General features: G+C 38.9%; 1 protein-coding gene across 5 annotated transcripts in view; it reads right to left on the bottom strand.

Annotated features, from left to right (window-relative positions):
- Positions 1-23,396, bottom strand: part of PRUNE2 (prune homolog 2 with BCH domain) — a 257,435-nt gene that overhangs the window by 177,588 nt on the left and 56,451 nt on the right. For all 5 annotated transcript variants that reach the window (XM_055311153.1, XM_055311154.1, XM_055311155.1 and 2 more), the window contains exons 5-6: positions 9,299-9,451; positions 6,107-6,201 (exon numbers count right to left, since the gene is read on the bottom strand). In XM_055311153.1, the coding sequence (XP_055167128.1) occupies positions 6,107-6,201; positions 9,299-9,451 (248 nt within the window). The remainder of the gene's footprint in view (positions 1-6,106; positions 6,202-9,298; positions 9,452-23,396) is intronic.

The following is a 23,396-nucleotide window of genomic DNA, read 5'->3' as shown; positions in this document are numbered from 1 at the left end:
TACATTTCTCTGCTTCCCTGCAGCTAGATGGGACCAGGTGACTGAGCCAATGAAAGGTAAGTGAAAGTGATGGATGCTACATTCGGAATAAGGTCCATAAAGCCTTCCATCTGTGGCCCTGGAAGCTCTTCTCCCTCCTAGTAATTGTTTGGAGATGTTCACAGGCATCTTGGGAGCTGCATGTAGAACATGGTCTCTCAATCACCCGAGGCTACCAGACCAGGAACACCAAAGTGGATCACTACATGAGCAAAAATGGAACAACTTCTGTGTTGAGTCTCTGAGAGATACGGGTTTATCTGTTACAGCTGCTACAGCTACCTTAACCAGCACAGGGGTAACACAGCTTCTGGGGGCTTTCTGGGGGATTAAATGAGATGATGCTTGCAAGTCTTCACTCTACCATCTGGTATACAGTGAGCACTCAACATCAAATGTTACCTCTTTAGCAAGGAGGAGGTGGCCAGCCTCAACCCAAGAGGAAATGGAGGCACTTATGTTTTAAAAATCCAGAGGAGTTTTTGCACATATTTCCACTGGCTGGCCAGTTGCTTTGAAAAATCACCTACCATGTAAGGGTTTGGTATTTTGAAGAATGCGCTAATTAAGAATCATCTATATGCCCCCCCCCCGGCAAATATTCCTAACAATGCATTCCAGGACACATCAAGGTAGGCAAATACTCTAGACATAGTTCCATCTTGATCTCCAAAAACTCTAAGCTCAAACCATGAGAAATCATATTTGGAGCTTAAAATTGGTAAACCAGATTTCAGACTGGTTTGCTCAGTCTGAAAGCACAGGTTACAGTGGTTCAATAATGCTCACTACACCCTGAATAAATGTTCCCTTTTGTTAGGGAACTGTTAACAGTGATCTTGAAATTCATTCTGCTCTGGGTTCCAAAAGCTGAGGGAAAATGTTGTATTTTTCCTTCTGCAGTGTTCCAAGGTGCAGCTTGGCTGGTAATCTCTACAGGGCAGAATGAGTCAGCGGTCTGAGTCACTTTACCAGAATGCATCCCATGTGTTCTATTCCAGGTTTCAAATAGCAGAGTGTCTGGTCATGAGAAGGCCCCCGGCTGACAGTCCCAGAGAGAAAACAAGCCTGAACACTTCCCTCAGACTCCAGCTCCAAATAAAGGAGGCCAAATTTCAAAAGCAGAAAATCCCCACTGTTCCTCACTTAAAGGCAACTGATTTGAAAGAAAAACATGTGGTTAGCAGGCAACAGGTTCATTCAGACAGTCCTGTATGTTTTATTCTTTTAAGTTTTCTGGAAAACTACTACTTTTACAAGTAGTATTTGCTATGGGTTGAATTGTGTCCCTCCGCCACCCCCCAAATTTATATACTGAAGTCCTAACTTCCAGTACCCCAGAATATGACCTTATTTGGACACAGGGTCACTGCAGACACAAAGATGAGGTCATTGGAGAGGATGACTAGTATCCACAGAAATTTGAACACAGAGACAAGGAGAGAGGAAAGATGATGTGAATGTGAAAGCAGAGATTGAGGTGACAATTCTACAAGCCAGGCAAGGCCAAAGACGCCAGCAAACCACCAGGAGTTGGGTAAGAGGCATGGAACAGACTCTCAGCCCTCAGAAGGAGCCCGTCCTGCCAACGCTTGAACTTCTAGCCAACAGAATTGTGAGGCACTACATTTCTGTCGTTAATACCACTCGGTGCTGTTTTGTTATGACAGCCTGAGCAAACTGACATAGTACACATGCCCGAATGAACCATAATGTCATTGATCATAATAATTAGTCAGCAGGTCAGTGCCTGCTTATTGTCCTTCCTGTGGAAAGCTGCTAATGGCTCACAGCCTTTTGGACATGCTTAAAGGAGGTTGTAATCCTGTTTGGTGTTAGCAAGGGAACCTCAGTTGCTTTGGTGGTACCTCACTGGAATGGAAAGATCTGTCCCTTCCCCTTAATGGTATGCCAGGTCTAGGAGGTATAATAACCACTTAATTTCTGGTAAAAGAACACAGACAGGGATACCTGGGGGTGGCTCAGCGGTTGAGCATCTGCCTTTGCTCAGGGTGTGATCCTGGAGTCCCTGGATCGAGTCCCGCATAGGGCTCCCTGCATGGAGCCTGCTTCTCCCTTTGCCTATGTCTCTGCCTCTGTGTGTGTGTGTGTGTCTCTCATGAATAAATACATAAAATCTTAAAAAAAAAAAGAACACAGGCAGAGTTTGTTCCAATTAGCATGTGTTTGAAATACTTTTTTTTCTTTTCCTTTTTTTCTGATTAAGGTTTTATTATTTTTAATTTGTATACGTTCTAGTTTTTAATATGGATTTAGTTTTGGGTAACTTTTACTTCTCTCCCCTGGTTGCACCATTAAAATGCAGAATTATGAGCTGCATTTGTGCTGAGCATAACACATCATACAGATTTGTCAGATCACTATGTTGCCTGAAAAAAATGTAACCTTGTGTGTCAACAACGCTTCAATAGAAAAAAAAAAAGGACTGGAACAGAATCAAAGCCACCTGCGTTTCTCTTCTGATAATCAGATTGGCAGGCAATGAAATGGGCACAAAAGATGAGGTACAACAACAGTCAATGAAGTGAATTCCAGTATGTGGCATGGATGCCTCACAAGATGTGTGTGTATTTGGCTCAAAATGACCTGGAGGCCATGCAAAACGAGACAGCAGTGCCTTCTCCATGGTCCTAGCTTCCAAGTCCTCTCTGTAAGGAGGGCTACCCCTCTGGCCATGCTTCAGAGAAGGCCAGTTTTTATCCATTGCTCCCCTAAGTCACATCCATCTGACCTCATAGGGAGCAAATGCAGCAAACTCTGCATGACTGTAATTATTTACTTTCTACGGTAGGTCTTCCAATAACACCTATGCCCTTGATTAGATTACAACTCTTCTTTATGATACAAACTACCAGGAAAATGAGAAAAGGCTTAGCAGCTTTCAACATAGAAGGCCCAAGGTAACCCATCTGTCAAAACAGTGGTCTCTATCTCCTAAACCAGGGGTTCCTTCTCTTATATTGCAAGGACACAGATTCCTCTGATTTTCTCAATATTTTTGCTTCCCAAAATTAATCAGGTCATCAGTTGATAAAGGTCATGACACATACAACTGTGGTCAGAGCATTGTAAAAGACCACCAAAAATGTAAAGAAACCTTTTGTCCATTTCCCTGACGTGCCACAGAACTTCCAGTGCATTCCTTCCAGTAACAACTACTTTGCAAAGCTGCCCGATCCACTTTTGGACAACAGCTGGGTAAGCAGTACTATCTACAAATATGTGGACTATATGTGATCTATATGATCTCAGCCTTCAGACATAGTTATCTGGAAAAAAATTGATTAGAAGGGAACAAAGCATATTGTCTTGGATGCACAACTAAGTAGCTTCACTCTCCTAGCTGTTTATTTAAGTTGAAAAGGAAGTAAAAATCAGATATCTCAGGGACAAACTGCAAACACCAATATGTACTAAGTATTTCTATTTGTAGAGCACCTACTATATGCTCAGCACTGTGCCAAGAAATTAAAGGGGGATACAAGTCAAAGATGCCAGGGCCCCTGGATGGATCAGTTGGTTAAGTGTCCAATACTTGATTTTGGCTCAGATCATCATCCCAGGGGCACGAGATTGAGCCTCATGTCAAGCTCTGCAAAGAGTTTCCCTTTCCCTCTCCTTCTGCATCCCCTCCTCCACCCATCACCATGCTCCATGCTCTCTCTCCTTATTAAAAAAAAAAAGTCAAAGATGTCATCATTATGCTCAATTAACCTAAAATATTGTCTAACTATGATTAAATAAATACATAAAACAAGCTCAAAATTAATGGAAGATACAATAACTATTTTAGTCCTAAGTTGGTCCTTTAGACTAAAGGATGGTTCAGAGGATGGTTATAAACTGGAGAATTTACAAAAGTCATCACGAAGTAGCTAGGTCTCAACATGCTTTGGAGAACATATGAGACTGAGACACTCATAGGAACTTTGAGAGTCTATCTAGATTTATTTGTTGTTTTTTTTTAAAGATTTTTATTTATTTACCTATTCATAGAGACACAGAGAGAGAGAGAGGCAGAGACACAGGCAGAGGGAGAAGCAAGCTCCATGCAGAGAGCCCGACATGGGACTCGATCCTGGGTCTCCAGGATCACGCCCTAGGCTGCAGGCGGCGCTAAACCACTGCACCACCGGGGCTGCCTGAGAGTCTATCTAGATTTAAAGGGTGTCTAGACAGCTGTTTCAAAACTGACAGACTGAATAAGTAACGTGCATTTGTTCTTTCAAAGAAATCATAGGATGTTACTAAGGAGCTGCTTCCCCATTTCTCAATCATCTTTACTATCCCCATTATGCCCAAGTGAAAAGCCCTTATTCAGCTGATTAGCATTTAATCTGTGTACCATTCTTGTACATGTACAAATGTCCTTCTCCATTCTCCCAGAAGATCACATAGTGTTTCCAGAGATGTACTTAATAGCCTGATTAATTACTGGACCTCTATGTAAATTACTATAAAGATGTAGATGATCATTTTATCACTTATTCAGCTTGGCAAACATCAGAGTTTAACAATTCTGAAAAGCCATTCATATACCCCTACAATATAAATAAAGGTACATTAAAGCTATGGTAAGTCTGTAATAATAATAGCCTTAAAATAATTTGCTAACTACAGACAGTTCCCTAAGCAATTACAAGATGCTCTCTGTTAATTTAGAAAGGAATTCCAAACAAGGCATTTAAAACCTAATAAGATGCCATTAAGTGAAGGGAGACAGGGGAGGGGGAGAGGAGACAGAGAACCCTAAGGCTTGAACTAGGAGAAATGATTCTCTGAGCTACTGACCCTTGCAAGATCCATGTTTTCCTTGGATTTCTATACACAAAGCAGATTTCTAATTGAAGCTGATTATCTAGTTACTACACCCCAAATTGCATGTATTTCTTGTGTTGAGTCACATCAACATCTAATTATAGGGAGCATCTAGCAAGTTGAAAGTCCATAGAAACAACTGTGTCAGTCTACCAACTACCTACAATGAGAATGTGCTCAATAAACTACAAGGTATGATGTAACCACCAAATGTGATTCCCTCTAGTAACAACAATCTGCTTCCGGGTACTCATATGGATCTATGACCTGAATTACTATTTCAAGCAACTGGGATTAAATTTTTCAAAGAAATTACAGGGAAAATCACCTGCTTTACTCATGGGTTTTCTGAGGCATGGACACCCCATACATGCCTGCTATTCCCTAGAAGTATACACATTGATATCATCATCAACATCATGAGGTAAGTGAAAAAAAATGCTGATACACAATTCTAAAAACCAAAATATGAATTGCTATACAGCAATTTTTATCTCCATAAACTTGAGAGCTCAGTGCCTCAACCAAGACAATATAACAGTATAGAATATGTAGACTTCGGCATGGCACAAATGTGTTTCTGTAAAATATCATCCCCATTAGTTAGGTTAATTAAGATTAACATACAAGTCATCGAAAACCCCCAAAGTAGAAAAAGGATAATTTACCAAGGAAACACACAATGACAAGAGTAATATTCACTCTGAGTCATTCATTTAATAGATTGGAAAGAGAGTTTTATGAATACTTGAACTGTCACCATTGATTACTAAAAATGACATGCATCCAAACAGCCTACAAGGGCCAAAGGACAACCTGTTTTCTTAGAATAGTTCTGTGGACAATGTGGGGTGGTTCACCGAAAAACTGCAAGTGAATCCAGTCACATATATAATCCTTGCTATTAAGCAGACTATACATATGCACACATACAAATGTGAATGCTTGTGTTTTAGGTTTTTTTCTACTGAAATGAATGAAATACCACTTGCCTTGGGAATCCATGTTTGCCATTTTTCACTGACTTAGCACAGTGGTTTCATCCAAAATAATAACCCGCATTCCTAGTCAAATATATCATAAAGAAGCATTCATAGCAAAAGAGTAACACTGACTTATGCTGTAGAGAGTTGTACACCAGTTGCTCAGACTGCAATTCTGTAAAATCTGTCATTGCCCAAAAAATCAACCACCAACTAAACAAACTAAAACCCATTCCTACCCTTACCTCGAGGGTCATGCTCACAGTACTAATGGCCACTTTTATTTCTCCATCTGACAGTTCCTTTAGATCTTTCAGCATCATCTGTTCAATACTTAAACCTGTAGATGAGAGGGGAAAACATTATGTTACACTTGGGGAACTTTTCTTGGTAACATCAAGGGATTATATAAAGAATTCGGCCTGTTAGTCTCAATACCCACCCACCCCCAAGATCTCTTACTCATAATAAATACATATTAAGAAAAAAATCACATGAGTGACAATATTTGCACCAGTTAGGATCCTAGGAGGAAATAGAATTCACCCTCATGATTTTAAAAAAAGAAGATTTTTAATAACAGGATACTCACAGATACGTGAGTGGGGCTGAGAAAATGAATAAAAGATGATGAAGCATTCAGACACTAGCAAAAAGGACACAGGCAAGAAACAGAGACCTGAAAGTACAGGAGAGTGGCTGCCAGAAACTTAGCATCAAATCAGTAAGGAAGCAAGGAAGAAATACTACAGCCTCTCTCTTCCCTTGAAACACACACCCCATGTGTTGCTAACTCTCCTCACCAACCAACCCCAACCAGAAGTCACAGGACTAAATGCTCAGAAGTAAAAGACTCTAGAGGCCCATAGCAGACAAGAGCAGAGAATGGAATGGGAAGAGGTGCACAAATGAGGAAGACCTAGTGTAATCATGCAAACTTGCTAGGTCACACCTCACAAGGCCAAAATTTGCTTTCAGGATGGATTTAGTTGAGCTCCTGTATTTTCTAGTGTAATCTTATTCAAAATACACTTTATATATGTAACCGATAAAACTACCATAATTAAATTGGTCACCCTTGTGACCAATTGCTTTGGCAATTGGAGCCACTGTATTCCTTAAATGATGAGAAGAATAATCTGAAATGGCTGAATTATCCAAAACTGCATAGTTTGAGTCAGCTGACAATGTGCTTCAGTAGAATTTATCTGCAAAAGATAGGAAACGGTCTGGCTTGACATTTAACCCTCACTCTAGGTTATTGTATCTGGTTAGGCCTAACCTCTTGGGGAGAAGACCCATAGTAAAGCCCAGTAGAGAATATATATCCTTCCCAGATGCATATTTAGATACTAAAGTTGACTGCTTGCCCTCCTAACTTAGAACACTCTGTCAAGCACAGCAGTGTAAGGAACCAGACGAGTACTAAATATTTTTCTTTGGCTTAAAGACTGAAAGGCCACAATATATCATACTGCAGCGTAAAATGATTTATAGAATATACTGTGACATTAAAAGCTTGATCTAGTTGTGGGGCACCTGGGTGGTACATCCGGTTAAGTGCCCAACTCGTGGTTTCAGCTCAGGTCATGATCATGAGATAGAGCTCCAAATAGGGCTGCATGCTCAATGAAGAGTCTGCTTAAGACTCTTTGCCCCTCCCCTCTGTGCACACATTCATGCGTGTACATGCACTATCTCTTTCTTTCAAATAAATCTTAAAAAAAAAAAAGTTTGGTCTAGTTTTGAAAGTGAACAACAAAATGCATACCGTCGTGCCATGGCAAAACCCAAGATTCTAGAAATCACTCTTTTAATCGCCAGTTACATAAACAACTTCCATCAGCAAAAGGCAGCCTTTCACCACCTCTCTGCTCCAGCACTGCTGTCAGCCCAGACTCGGGGACCTGAAGCCAGGGCAGTGGGAAGCCAGCCCCTTCTGTCAAGTAGCAGACCAACTAAAGGACCCACTTTACTTTGAAAGCTCGGGAGCCTGAACATTCACTCCCATCCTCCAGGCAATGGCTGCATCAGCTGCAAAAAAGTTCATTTACACCCTGACAGCATGGCACCCGCACGTTGGTATTCTAGACTTTAAAAATGTGGGGGTTTATTTATTTCTTAAATACTCAAATGAATACTACTAATAAAACATAAATACAAAAAAATGTACATACACGTACATCCACACACATACATTTGTAGCAGATGCATCAATGCCCCCACTCATTCTTCCTCAGGTCTTCCCATTGCAGTGTGGGAAGCATGATGCCCAAACACCAGCACCTGAGTCTCTTCCTAAGGATTTTCTCTAGCCACCAGAGCTTACTCTGGGGAATTAACAACTCTTGGAACTAAGTATCTCTCAATAGACCAGTGGTATGTTAGTAAATGTTGAATATTCAGCAATAAAACCTGATTTGTAGTATTTGTTTGTTTCTGTGATGTGAACACTTCCACCATGGCTTCCAAGCTGCTGACCCAACATAACCTAACTCACAAAACTCCTGACAAATTACCAACCAGTCCCCAGAGCTTGAATGGACAAGTTTTAGCACAGCACTGCAACCTTCAGGTGGGATAACAGTGAGGTGCAATTTACATTCTTTTCTTGGGTTCCCTAGCGGGATGAAGGATGACGTCCCACAATGCTAAGCTGCTTGATAAATCACTCGTGTTTCTGGGGAGCACCTGCCAGATAAACTACTTTGCCTCGGGCCTGCCCCTGCCCCCGGGGAATTCCAAACTAAGGGAAAAAGTTATGTCAATGTCTGGGTTCAAATCCTGGCCTGGTCACTTGCCATCTGTGTATGTGATTGCAAGAAAGAAAAGCTGCCTTTCTGTGCCTCAGTGTTCACATCTGGAAACTGGGGATAATCATAGCACCTGACTCTCAGGGTTGTCATGAAAGCTCAGTAAGATAATCCATGCAAAGTTATAGCAGCAAAACTGTGTGTGTATCAGGTACTCCTGGAATTATATCTAATTATTATTATTATAAAATGAGTGAGCCAGGAAATCCACTGTCTTAGTAAAGCTGAGATTGAGAGAACAATTTTATCTGCTTAGCTGTCTTCTTTTTTCCTAAAATTAATTGATTTATGAAATCCCATTGTGCTTGACATTGCTCCTGCCACATTCTCAGAATAGAACCAGCTCAGCACAGGGATTTCATGTAATGAGGCATCTGGGGTGCACATTAGACGCGTGTATTAACCATACATCCAGACACAGAGGCCTCAGAGGAGAGACTGCAGTACAGGCTGCCTGCTTCCAGGTAAGCCAACATTAAGTGCCTGGAAACCTTCCACAAGCACAATCATAGGGAAGAAAATGAAGGCACCCTCAAATTCACTTTCTGGGCCCTGGCAACATGCCATCCCATAAACCATCCCTCCTCAGGAGTTGCAACAGAGCTAAAGAACAGAGTCACTCACCCTGAGCGCTGAATTGGGTCTCTTGCAGGACGTTGATAATGTCTTCTCTTGGAGGCAAGCTAGGAAATTTCTCTTCCAAGATAGAGAGAATTTCTTCTTGCTTCTCTGAGATCTTCTCGGATTCCATGGTCATCCACTTGAAAAGGATACTACCTAGAAGACATGAATGAAAATGGCCTTAAACTTTCTAGCCAAGCCAGTAAAACTATGTTCTGGCCTCTCGAAAGATACTTCCACATTCAGTTTGCTGCCTGGACCAGAGGCCTCCAAAGAGTAACATTCAAGAGGCAGTTTTTAGAAAACCCTTCCAATACTATCTGCCCTGCCTCTTTGTTCACCAGATGTTCATCTCTACAAACTGACTATAGCACACTCTGTGGTACAGAATTTATGAGTAAAGAAACAAAATGCATAGCTTTCCCACACAAACATACAAAAATGATAGGTGTTGTTTTTTTATTTCAGAATGGAATTTAATGGCTAACTTTTCAAATATTAATATTATTTAACATTTCCCTTTAATATTACCTGAAAGAGATCATGGAGGAGACTGTGCCCACTAATCACATTATTGATTTCATATATGAACTTCTTCCTTTTAACAAGCAGATGATTGCAGAGTCCCACTATCAGCAGCAAAGCAATCTGACAAGGTCACCACCTGGAGCCCCTTCTCCATCTTCCAGGCACCACACACCGCTTTGAAGTCCCCACAGAGTCCTGGCATTTCTATGCACAATCTCACCTTGAAAAGGAGGAGTTACCACCTGTCACATCCCCTTCCTCTGCATTCCGATCCCAGGCTAACATGGAGCCATGGCGGGGGGAAGAAAAGTTTTGTTTAATGATGGATGATTAAACTCTCTAAAAATCCCCACACCTACTGATTAATCAAGGTGTCACCATCTCTCTGGCTTTCAGTGTGGCCTTACTGATAATCATAGGGGGAAGGAAAAGAAAGAGATGGGAATGGAAAAGGAGAAGTGATGTAGTAAGGCAAAACCATGGTACATGATCTCAACATCTATCCTGAAACCTACATAACCTAGAGATGAGCTCTACACTCCCTATTAAACATCTTGAAAACCTCCATGCAAGTCATCTGGCCTGTTACCACTTGTCCATTTTAAAACGGAAATAATACTGCTTTGCCAGCTTATAAAGCTATACTGGGCAGCAATGAATGTAAACATCAGAATAAAAAGTAAATAATACCTCATATATTTAAAGCATTCATTCATTCATTCATTCATTCATTCATTCATTCAACGAAGCACTAGGAAGCACCTCCCATGGGCCAGGTGCTGTGCTAGATGCTAATGATTCAAGACTGAAATAGAAACAGTTTTGCCCTGTGAAGCTCAGAGTATTTAGGGGCTACAAACAAGTCAACACATTCAATTTCATTATTCAGGGGATAAGAAATATCATTGGGGAAATATAGAGCACTCCAGAACTAGGCCAGAATTTAGGAGTCAAAAGTTTTGTAGAGAGAGTTAACTTTAGCTGAGACTTGAAAGATATCTTAAGGTGAAAGAAAAGTATGAAGATCTCAAGTCAGGTAGACCATGTGTGAAGGCACTGAGGTGGGAGAGTCTCTGGTCTCCTCAATGAACAGCAAGTAATTAATGCAAACCAGATAGAATCACTTTAGAAAAAAAAATTGGAAAATTTGGTTGGAGGAATGGATAGTGGTAAGGTCATGAAGGGCCTTACAAGCCATCTTAAAGTTTGTCTTTTATATTCTAAAGGAAATAGAGAGGCATTAAAGAGTTTGAAGCAGTGAGAGGCACCTGGCTGGCTCAGTCAGTGGAGCACGCAACTCTTGATCTCAGAGTTGTGAGTTTGAGCCCCATGTTAGTCCTAGAGTTTACTTTTATAAAAGAGTTTAAGTTGCAAGGGATAACATGCTCACATTTATGTTTTATAAGGATCTCTCCAGCTGCCATGCAGAGAATGAATTAGGGCATATCAGGAGAATTAGAAAGTCATTTTTAAAAAGATTTTATTTATGTATTTATTTATGTATTTATGTATTTATGTATTTATTTATAAATAAGAGAGAGAGAGAAAGAGACAGAGAGCACTAGCAGGGGAGAGGGAGAAGCAGACTCCTGCTGAACTGGGAGCCCAATGTGGGACTCGATCCCATGACCCCAAGGTCATGACCTGAGCTGAAGGCAGATATTTAACCAGCTGAGCCACCCAGGTACCCTAGAAAGCCATTTTAAATGAGAATTAAGGAAGGAGCAATCAGCATGGGGAGAAGTGAGCAGATTCGAGACAAATTATCATTTAAAGGCAGAGAGTAGACAACTGGACTCTGAGCATACCCTTCAGTCTGACAATCACTGATGCAAAATTCAAAACATAAAGATGGTTTTTCCAATCTTTGTTAAGGCAATGGCGAATCTGAATTTCAAATAAAGACCCACATATGCTTCTGGCTCTGATAAACTATCTGTACCAAGAACAAGGAGAAAAGCTAGATAAATAATAACAACAACAAAAAATCTTTGATGGTGTCAGACTGCTACCCAGGTGACTATCTTAAAAGTTAAGATCCTGGAGAGAAGGTAAGTGCAAAAAGTTGAAGCCCACATCTAGTGTGGTTGTTCCTCTCTAATTGGTAATTCATAATTTGTAGCCAACGAGATAAGAAGGTTCATAGATCTAACAACTGTTTCACAGAAATCGTGAGACAAAAATTGAAGTGTAGGGATCTCTACAGAAAAAGAGTCTTGGTTAAATAACCCAGGTTTTAAGAGGAGGCCCCAGAGAGTTATACCCTAGGATAGAGAGAGGTTGGAGAACAATGGTCTGCAGGGTAAATCTGGCCCAATGCCAAATATTATAAATAAAAGTTTATTGGAATACCACACTTATATTATTTACAGACTTCTTGTGTGCTATAATGATAGAGTGAGTAGTTGCAACAGAGACCTGTAGGCCTGCAAAGCCTAAACTATTTACTATCTGACCATATACAGATAAAGTGTGTTGACCTCCACCATAGCAGAAGAATGAAGCAAAGATAGATTAATCTTCATGATGACTGAAATCCTGATTCAAATCAACTCAAACACAAAATAGATTACATTTATCTGATACTCTTAATTGCCTCTGAGATGCAAAAGTAAACCCTCTCTAGATCTCATCAACCACACTCATTGTCTCTACATTTTTCATGTATGTTATTCAACAATCAATAAAAAATTACCAAACATTAAAAACATATGACCTTGGGATCCCTGGATGGCTCAGTGGTTTAGTGCCGCCTGCAGCCCAGGGCGTGATCCTGGAGTCCTGGGATCGAGTTCCACATCAGGATCCCTGCATGGAGCCTGCTTCTAACCTCTGCCTGTGTCTCTACCTCTCTCTCTCTCTCTCTCTCTCTCTCTCTCTCTCTCTCTCTCTTTCTGATTGTGTGTGTGTCTCTCTCATGAATAAATAAACAAAATCTTAAAAAAAATAAATAAAAACATATGACCAAATGACTGAAAACTCTAGAAGGGGGGAAAGAAACTCATGAGAAAAAGAATGGAAACAGAACCAGAGGAGATTAAAAAGAAAGTAGCTGGAAAAATGCAGTAGAGAGAATCTATAAATAAAATATTCAAAAGAAATTATTTTTTAATTTTTAAAATTTATTTATTTATTTATTTATGAGAGAGAGAGAGAGGCAGAGACACAGGCAGAGGGAGAAGCAGGCTCCATGCAGGACCCCGATGTGGGACTCGATTCTGGGACTCCAGGATCATGCTCTGGGCTGAAGGCAGGTGCTAAACTGCTGTGCCACTCAGGGATCCCCAAAAGAAATTTTTAAAATGTAAATTTAATAATTGAATTTAAGACTCAAAAAATGTGTTTCATAATGGATTAAATATACTGAGGAGAAGATTAGTAAATTGCAAAATATGTCAGAAGAAAATATCCATCCTGAAGTATGGAGAGAAAAAAGACAGGAAAAATATAGAGATAAGCATAAGAAATCCAAGGAGCATGGCAAAAAGGTCTAACATGTGTGCAATGGGAGTTTCCCTTGGGGAAGAAAGAAAATGGGACTGAAATTATATTTGAAAAGGCAATGGCCAATCACCTTTCAAAATTAATGAAAGCTATCACTCTACCATTCATGTTAAACTATGAACCCAAATCAGGATAAATGCAGAGAAACGGCCCTCTAGGCACATGACCCTAAAACTGCTAAAAACTACAGAGAATAAAAATCTTCAATCAATCAGAGAAAAAGGAGTTTGACTGTCAAAGGAACAAAAATAAAACTGACCTTACCAGAAATAATGAATGTCAGAAGACAATGGAATTATCTTCAAAGTGTGGATATAAAATAAGTGCTGTTCTAAAATTCTATCCTGGGTAAACATAAAAAATGAAGACAAAAAAGAAGACATTTCCAGAGAAATAAATTGAAATTGTTTGTCAAGAGGAAACCCACACTAAAAGCAAAGTAAAAGCAGAATAAAACTATGATAGGTGGAAGTAAAGAAATGCAGGAAGGAAAGAAAAACACTGGAGAATGTGAATATGTGGATATGAATAAATAAACATTCACTGTATAAAACAATTTCAATATCTTTTTTAAAAAGATTTATCTATTTATTTTAGAAAGGGAGGGGCAGAGGGAGAGAGAGAATCTTAAGCAGACTCTGTACTGAGCATGGAGCTCTATCTCACAACCCTGAGATCATGACCTGAGCTGAAACCAAGAGTCAGAGGCTTAACCAACTGAGCCACCCAGGAGCCCCCAAACTATGGCAAAATCTTACAGACTCTTAAATATATGTGTGATTAAAATACATTCCAATAGTAACAAATTTCAGAAGGGACCACATCAAGGCAAATTGTTCTAAGGTTCTTGGATTGCAGGGAAATGGTGAAAATACCAATTTATATGAGATTTTGATTATATGTTATAATCTGTGTTGTAACTACTAAAATGTCTTTAAAATGATTCATATAGGGATCCCTGGGTGGCGCAGCGGTTTGGCGCCTGCCTTTGGCCCAGGGCGCGATTCTGGAGACCCCAGATCGAATCCCACGTCGGGCTCCCGGTGCATGGAGCCTGCTTCTCCCTCTGCCTCTCTCTCTCTCTCTGTGTCTCTGCCTCTCTTTCTCTCTCTCTCTCGGTGACTATCATAAAAAATAAAATTAAAAAATTAAAAAAAAAAATAAAATAAAATGATTCATATATCACAAGCTTATGTGGGGAAATGTAGTAGCAAAAAAGGTATAACAGTAGTAAAGAAATGAAGAAACAGGGAGAATGTGAGACAAGTTGAAAACAAACAGGAAAATGACAAATTGAAACCCAAATGTAAGTGTAATTATATCAGGTGTGGAGATAATCAGTGTTTCTTGGGTGTAGTTTCAGTGTTGCATGATGAAAAAACTTCTAGAGATAGAATGCACAACAGTATGAAAATACTTAACATTACAAAATGTACAATTAAAAATGGTTAACATGATAAATTTAAAGTTACATGTTTTTGCCAATATAAAAAAAGACAAAATACTTATATTAAAAGAAAAATTATCAAGCTGAATTTTAAAAGTCATAAGAGCAAGATACTGTTTGTAAAGCATACCTTACACATAAGGATGTTGAAAGGTTGAAAGTAAAAGGTAGAAAAAACTGTAACATTGGTATAATATACTAATATCAGATGAAGTAGACTATAAGGCAAAAAGAATTTCTTGACACTAAGATGATTTTTTTTTACTATTAAACAGTCAATCCTCAGAATAATATGGTATTATATTTAATACTATTAAATGTAAATCCCAAATTTATATGTGCTGAATAACACAGCTTCATATGCAATGCAAAAAGTGACAAAACTGGATAAAGAAAGGTAAATGCATAGTCACAGTGGGAAATTTTAAGACATCCTTCTCAGCAACTCTAAGAACCAGTAGGAGAAAAATCTGTAAAGATGTAGATTATTTGAGAGCCACCTTCGTGACACAGTCAGTTAAGCATCCAAATAGGTTTCAGTTCAAGTCAGATTGATCTCCCTATGGCTCCATGCTCAATGCTGAGTCTGCTTGATTTTCTCTCTCCCTCTTCCCTGCTCCCTCTCTAAAATAAATAAATATATCTAAAAAAAAAAGATACAGAATATTTGAGCAACATGAGTAACAAACTTGACCTAACCGGCATATATTGAACATTGTCATCAACAATGGTGGACTGTACTTTCTTGTCTAGCACAGATAAGACATTAATTCAACTAACCATTTGTTGAGGCATAAATCAAGTCTTTTTTTTTTTAACACATCTCTGTATTTATATATTAGATACAGGCGTGGGGTGGATAGGGCACCAGGCTCTCCTTGTCTCCCCAGCTCCACTTCTGTTCACCCACAGAGGCAGGAGGGGGTGTTAGATGTGGCAGCGTTTGGGGAGAATCAAGTCTTAACAAATTTCAAAAGTCTGCAATCACAGAATTATATTCTATAGCCACCAGGATGATAATCTGGAAAATAGTAATAGAACAAAACTAGAAAATTCTCAAAATTTGCAAATTAAACAATGCACTTCTAACTCATGGTAAAAGAAATCACAACATAATTAGAATGTATTTTAATTGAATAATAATGAAAATATGACATTTAAACTTGTGGAGCACAACTGGAGCTATGTTATGGGGAAAGATATCTTTAAAAGCCTCAGATATTAAAAAAAAAACAAACCAGCAAATATTCAACTAAAAAATGTAGAAGAAAAGATATAATTAAAAATATAAATATATCGGGATCCCTGGGTGGCGCAGCGGTTTGGCACCTGCCTTTGGCCCAGGGCGCGATCCTGGAGACCTGGGATCGAATCCCACGTCGGGCTTCCAGTGCATGGAGCCTGCTTCTCCCTCTGCCTGTGTCTCTGCCTCTCTCTCTCTCTCTGTGTGACTATCATAAATAAATAAAAATTTAAATATATATATATAAATATATAACTTACATATTTATATATAATACATAATATGACAATTATATAATAAATTTTATAATTTATATAAAAATATAAATATTTTGAAAACCACTTAAGAAAAAAGAATGAGGGGGATCCCTGGGTGACTCAGCGGTTTAGTGCCTGCCTTCGGCCCAGGGCGTGATCCTGGAGTCCTGGGATCGAGTCCCACATCGGGCTCCCTACATGGAGCCTGCTTCTCCCTCTGCCTGTGTCTCTGCCTCTCTCTCTCTGTGTGTCTCATGAATAAATAAATAAAATCTTTATTAAAAAAGAAAAAAGAAAAAAAGAATGAAACAAAGCATAATTTATCAAAATGAGGAATGAAATGGTGACATACTACAGATTCTAATGACACTAAGAACAAACTGTAATAGATTATAAATTTCTGCTGAAAATACTTCTGAAAAAAACTCAACTTCTCAAAACTGGCAAGCAAGAAATTTAAAATCTGGATGGTTTTGTAGCTACTTAAAAATGAATCCATTAGGGGCACCTGGCTGGCTCAAAGAGGAGAGTGTGTGACTTTTGATCTCAGGGTCATGAGTTTGAGGCCTACATTGGGAGCTGAATTTACTTAATAAAAAATAAATTAAAAATGATTCCATTAAATTTAATATCCATAGTTTCAAACTTTAAAGATATATATTAATTTTTAACACAAATTCTTCCAAAGAATAGAGATAACACTTTCCAACTTATTTTCTGAACCTAGCCTAATCTCAATACCAATATCCAATAGGGACATTGCAAGAAAAAAGAAGTAAAGGCAAGTCTCTTTTATAAACATAGCAAAACAAAACAAAACAAAACAAAACCCTTAAAACTAATTCCAAATCAAATTAGCAATATATTATAGGTTATTATATAGTCACCAAGTAGGGATATCCTAGGAATTAAAAGACAAATTAACATTCAAAAATCAATCAATATCATTCACCACATTAATAGAAGAAAAAATCATTATGATAATCTCAGGCGATGTCAAGTAATAAAACTACTCCATAAAATTCAAGATTGAATCATTACATAAAATCTCAGCCAAGTAGAAATAGAACACAACTTCGTTAATTTGATGAAAGGCATTTATGAAAACCAAACAAAGAAAGCAAACCTTGTATTTAACTGTGAAGTATTGAAAGACTTCCACCTCAAATCAGGAATGAGGCAGAGATGAGATGCCTGCTATTACTATTTCTATTCAACACTGTACTGTGAACCCCAGCCAGGGCAATGAAGCAAGCAAAAGAAGTAAAATGTATAAGGAAAGGAAAAGAAGATATAAAAATTGTAATTTTTCATAGACTATAGATTTGTGTATATAAAAAACTCAAAAGAACCTATAAATGAGCTCAACATAGTAGGTAAATTTAGCAAGGGGGCTTGATATAAGCTTAATAATACAAAACCTGTATTTCTATAAGCAATCATAATTAAAAATTGAATTTTAAAATAAAAAGAAACTGTAATAGCATCAAGATGTAAGATCTTTAGGGAAAAATTCACAAAAAATGTGCCTGTCTTATAGTCAAACCAAGAATCCATTTTCTTTGATTTGAGGATCTTAATTTTAAAAAACATAAAATAGAAGTGCAGTATTCAGAAATTAATCTAACAGACACTGCACTAAACAGAGTCTTGCAGAATAATTCAGTGAAAGACACTTCTGACATTGATTTATGATTGTGACTTGACAGAAAGAAGATGATATACTGATATAAGTGGGGAAAAAATAACTCCAAAAGATGCTCACCATACTCCGAGTTGTTTTTACTGCAAAAGAATGGCTATGGCCCAACCCTATTCATGGATTCATCTAAAACAAATTTTTCTACTTCACATTAAAGACCCGTTTATCTATATACTTAGTTAAATATCAGTATCAAGATATATAGCAACCAAAGGCACTCTTAGCAAAATCAAACCTGTTTTTGGAGCAAGAGTTGATTTGGATCTGAGGATTTGTGGATTTGACTTCCAGCAAATTCTGCAGAACTAAAAAAATATTTAAATCCATACACATGTACCCAGCAGTGTCCCTGTTATTCAGGGGCCAGGAGTGATTGACAAGAAGCAACAAAGAAAGCAATTATAATAAAATTGTAACAAACATTTCATTCCATTAGAAAAAAAATCAACCACAATGTTCTTTGTTCAAAAGAATGGCAAAGTGAAGGACCTCTTGCCAAAAGCAATTGCAGTACATTAATATTAAACATGATCTAATGAAGTCAGAAGTTGTTTGGGGAAAACATTCACCACAGTAAAGGCATATTCTGCATGATAAATTCTTAGCAGAAAAGAAGGAATTTAAACCTCTTTCCTTGTTTCACTTGGGATCGATTTTTTTTCATACTGGAACAAAAAATACATAAATAAAAGCATGAATCATGGAGGGGGCAGGAGAAGGAAGGAGGGAAAAAAAGATAGAAAATACAACAGCTCACATTTTTGCCTGAAAAGGGACAAAAAAGAAGCGTATTATTCAAGTGCTTAATAATCTTCTATATTTAAAATGTCTGAATTTAAGAATAAGGCTCATTTTGGCATGGCATAAGAACTCTGAGGTTGAGGAATTGTTCTGGTTTTATAACTAGCAAAATAAATAAATAAATAGTAAGTAATCTCTTTCCTCTACCCACAACGCAGATCTTCCCTCTTCCTCAGTCAAACAGGACAGAAGAAATTCCCTTTGGACTTTGTAACCATTTCGGGAGACAGATGATTCACTGGAAGAGGATGATTCCCTCTTTGGGCAGGAGAGGGGCAAAAAAAAAAAAAAAAAGAAAAGAAAGGAAGGAAGAAAAAAAAAATCTGGCACCAGTTCCTCTCTCATTTGACCTCCTTAAAAGGATCTTTTTTGAAGCTGTTAATCCAGGCTACTAAAATAGCAAGCAACTATTCTTTATTGAAGTTCAGCTGGAACTGCCAATAGGAAGGAGGGAGTGTGTTTCTTAAAAACCTCGGGCATGGGTTTTCTGTGTCCTGAGCGATGAACAATCGCCCTCATTTGTTTCACTATTCATATTGTGGCTCTGTCAAGGCCTTATACAAATAAACGTGACAGGCCTTTCAGGGGAGTGTAGTCTTAATGGAAACCCGACTGGTAATCAGTGGCTGCAATCTCACCATGGCCAGCTGGTTCCCAGAAACACACACGCACGCACAAACACACACACACACACACACACACACACACACACACACAGGCACACGCCTGCACATAAATCCCCAATGCGATGATTCAGCGATTTAATGGACCTTAAATTTGGCAATAGTCTTCTCGTGCACACCTCTGGGGAAATTAAAGAACACAGGTTGAGGATTCTAGTGGGTTCATAATCGTTTGCTTTTGGCAAAAACTCAAGGCAAAACCAAACACCAACTTCAGGCCACTCTGAGTGTATCCAGTGACTTTTAAATAGGTGCAGGTTGCAGCTTGTCTGAAAATGATAACAAAAAGATCATAGAAGCGGAGAGTAGGAAGGCGGGGGAAAAAGGAAGAGCAGGAAGAGATGAAAAGGAAAGGTGGAAGAGGAGAAAGAAAAAAAGGGGGATCCCTGGGTGGCTCAGTGGTTTAGCGCCTGCCTTCGGCCCGGGGCGTGGTCCTGAAGTCCCGGGATCGAATCCCACATCAGGCTCCCTGCATGGAGCCTGCTTCTCCCTCTGCCTGTGTCTCTGCTTCTCTCTCTGTGTCTCTCATGAATAAATAAAATCTGAAAGAAAGAAAGAAAGAAAGAAAGAAAGAAAGAAAGAAAGAAAGAAAAGGAAAGAAAGAACGAGCCACAACAGGGAAAACAGACATGGGGAAGGGGAGAGAAATAAAATGGCATTTCCAAAACTCAGGGTCATTTTCCATCCCATCGGAACGAACACATTCTCTCCTTAGACAAACAACTTCTCACAAATAATTAGAAAGTAATCTATGGAAGTCAATCTGCGTCTTCCAGATGAAAGTGATGCTAATGATCTGTATCTTGAAATTTCTACGTTTGAGGTACATCTTATTAAAAGACCACAGCAAGACCTAGCTTTTGTAAGACATATTAATTTAAGGAAATGCAAATTATGTGGACTTCATTAAATCCCCTGCAAAGTCTGAACACACATCGGCCATGAGTGAGTCACCTGTTGACATTTACCCGTAACTGTCCTGCCAGGGCCCAGAGGGTACAGTGACAAGGGAGATCATTAGAGAAACACAGCAGGTTATTTCTACCCTGGCAACACGATGCCTACTTCTAATTGGTATCTAAATGATCTTTTGATGATATCTGTAATAACCAGGTCTACCTCAGTATTTGAATATGATATTCCCCCACACGGCAAACACTAGCATATACACCTACAGCTTTGAATATAAGACTACAAAAGATTCCAACATAATTGAATTTAAATATTTGTTTCCTGTATTGAGAGAAAAACAGCAACATGTAGAGAAAAGAAATTTAGAACAGAAAATCAGGTTTCTAGACTAAGAGTGAAGTTGATTAAAACAACATCCCTACACTAATTGGGGAGTGGGAAGTATCTGACACTCTGCGCTCAGTTCCCACATCAACTGCTACTACATATGTGGGAGGGTGTCGATGACATTATTAAGGGAATCTTCCAGAAGATTGATACAAGGGAAAATGACATTAGACTTAGATTTCTTTTGAAAATGAGGAACTGATATATGTATTTGTTTTAGAAATGATATAAATATTACAGTTAGTTTGGTTTCTATTTTTTCAGTGGCTCCAGGAGGCTCACATGCCAAGTTTTAGATTAAATACTACTCTTTTACTCCTAAAGTTCTTACTCTATCTTGATCTTATCCCTTCCTTGGCACATTTTTGTTTTTCCTGACTCCGACTTTTTTTTCCCCTGTTTTATTATATTTGCATGCATTTTTGTAAGCCATTTCTAATACTCTATGCAAGAAGAAAGGACATGAATACTAGATATATAATTGATGACTGACTTATGCAAATAGATACTACATTTATTTATTTATTGATTGATTTCATTTATTTAGAGAGAGCACACACATGTCTGGAGGAGAGGGGCAGAGGAGGAGAGAGAAAGAGAGAATCTCAAGCAGACTTCACACTGAGCACAGAGCACATCGCAGGGTTCGATGTCAAAATCCTGAGAGCCTGATCTGAGCCAAAATAAAGAGTCAGATGCTCAACCAACTGAGGTACCCAGGTGCCCCAATACTGTATTTAAAATAAATATAGACTTCTAATAACAACGAGAGTATAACTATATGATTCCATTTACATAATATGCAAAACAGGCAAAACCAATTCGTGGCATGGGTAGTAAAACTATAAAAGAAAGCAAGGAAATGTGCCATAAAAATCAGACTGGTTATCTTTCATTAAGGAGAAACTGAGTAGTGATGAGAAGGGGCACAATGAGGTCTTCTTGTTCTATTTCTTTATCTCAGTAATTGTTAAAAGGATTTCCCTTTTGTGATAATTCACTGAGCTTTATATTTATATTTTGTTTTCTTTTCTGTGTATTATACTCCATTAAAGGGTTAAAATTATATATACAGGGATGCCTGGGTAGCTCAGTCAGTTAAGCATCTGCCTTCAGCTCAGGTCAGGATCTCAGGGTCCTGGGATAGAGTCCCACCTCCATCTTTCTATTAAGTGGGGAGTCTGCTTCACCCTCTTCCCCTCTCCCACTCTCTCTTGCTTGAGTTCTTTCTCTATTTCTCTCTCAAATAAATAAATAAAACCTTTTAAAAAGTATATATATAAATACATATACACATAAATAACCAAAAGGTGAAAATACAAAGGCTTTTAAAATAACAGAACAAATTCTAATAGAATTTCTTTAAAGCTAAAAGAGAAAAAATAAGAAGAGGGTTTATTATTGGAAAGGACAAAATCCAAATTCTGGACATTAAGAACTGGGGGTGGGGGCACCTGGATGGCTCAGTGAGTGGTTGAGCATCTGTCTTTGACTCAGGTCCTGATCCGGGGTCCTGGGATCAAGTCCCATGTTGGGCTTCCTGCATCAGACTCCCCACAGACAGCCTGCGTCTCTCTCTGCCTATGTCTCTGCCTCTCTGTGTCTCTCATGAATAAGTGAATAAATTCTTAAAAAAAAACACTGCAGAGATGGGCAAGAATGAAATTGATATTATCATTTCACAGAACGAAATCAATACAATCATAAGAGTAGAAAGTATTTGCATTATCGTGCATAATCCATTTTATGGGTGTATTTATTGAGAGTCTACTATGTGGCAGGCTCTGATCCAGGCATCAGAGACACATTGGTGGAGCAGTGAACAAAACAAAGCTTCCTCATGAAGCTTGTATTCTGGAGTGAAGGAGCAAAAGGAAGGAAAAAAGTTGTGATAGACTGAAAGATGAGTAGATAGAGAGGAATAAGCATTCCAGAAGGAAGGGACAACTTACATAGCTCCTCAAGAGTGGAGTCTGGCATGTTTGAAAGACCAAAGGGCCCCTTTCCCTGGAACACTCAAAGGGAAAAGATAGGAGGGAATACATGACGTGATGTCAGGGCAGGCAGGGGAGGGGTCATATCATAGACTGGGGGCTCAGGGATGATGCTTGGATTTTGAGTGTGATGGATTTTAAGCAGGAGATTGACACAACTGGTTTGTACTTTTAAATAGCCATTCCGACTACTTCATAAACAATAGATTGTATGGAGGAGAGAGGGCAACACTCAGACAACCACTGCATTAGTGGAAGAGAGGGAGAATGGCAGCTCCAACTGCATCACCTGCAGTGATCAAGGGAGAATGGAGAGATTCTGGTTAGGTTGTAGATGGAGAGTCAGCAGGACTGGATGACAGATCAATATGGGAGGAAATGAAATAGAAAGGATCAACTATCTTAGATTGTGGCTGGGGTAAAGGGTGGTGGCTGGCAGTGCCTTCTACTGACAGGGGAAAGCTGAGACAAAAGCAGCTTTGGAGGTACAGGGTACTAAAGGGGGTCCATTCCAGCCAGGCTAAGGCGAGCCATGCATGTGAAGATGTCACATGGGCATTGCAGACGAACCAGGGATGATAAAGAGAGGTCTAAAATCTCAGAACAAAATGAGGTCACTTAAGGATAGTGTGTAGACAAGAAA

Source organism: Nyctereutes procyonoides, unplaced genomic scaffold (genome assembly GCF_905146905.1).
Source record: "Nyctereutes procyonoides isolate TBG_1078 unplaced genomic scaffold, NYPRO_anot_genome, whole genome shotgun sequence".
Taxonomy (NCBI): Eukaryota; Metazoa; Chordata; class Mammalia; order Carnivora; family Canidae; genus Nyctereutes; species Nyctereutes procyonoides.
The sequence above is the reverse complement of the archived record's forward strand: the minus strand, read 5'-3'. Positions and strand labels throughout refer to the sequence as shown.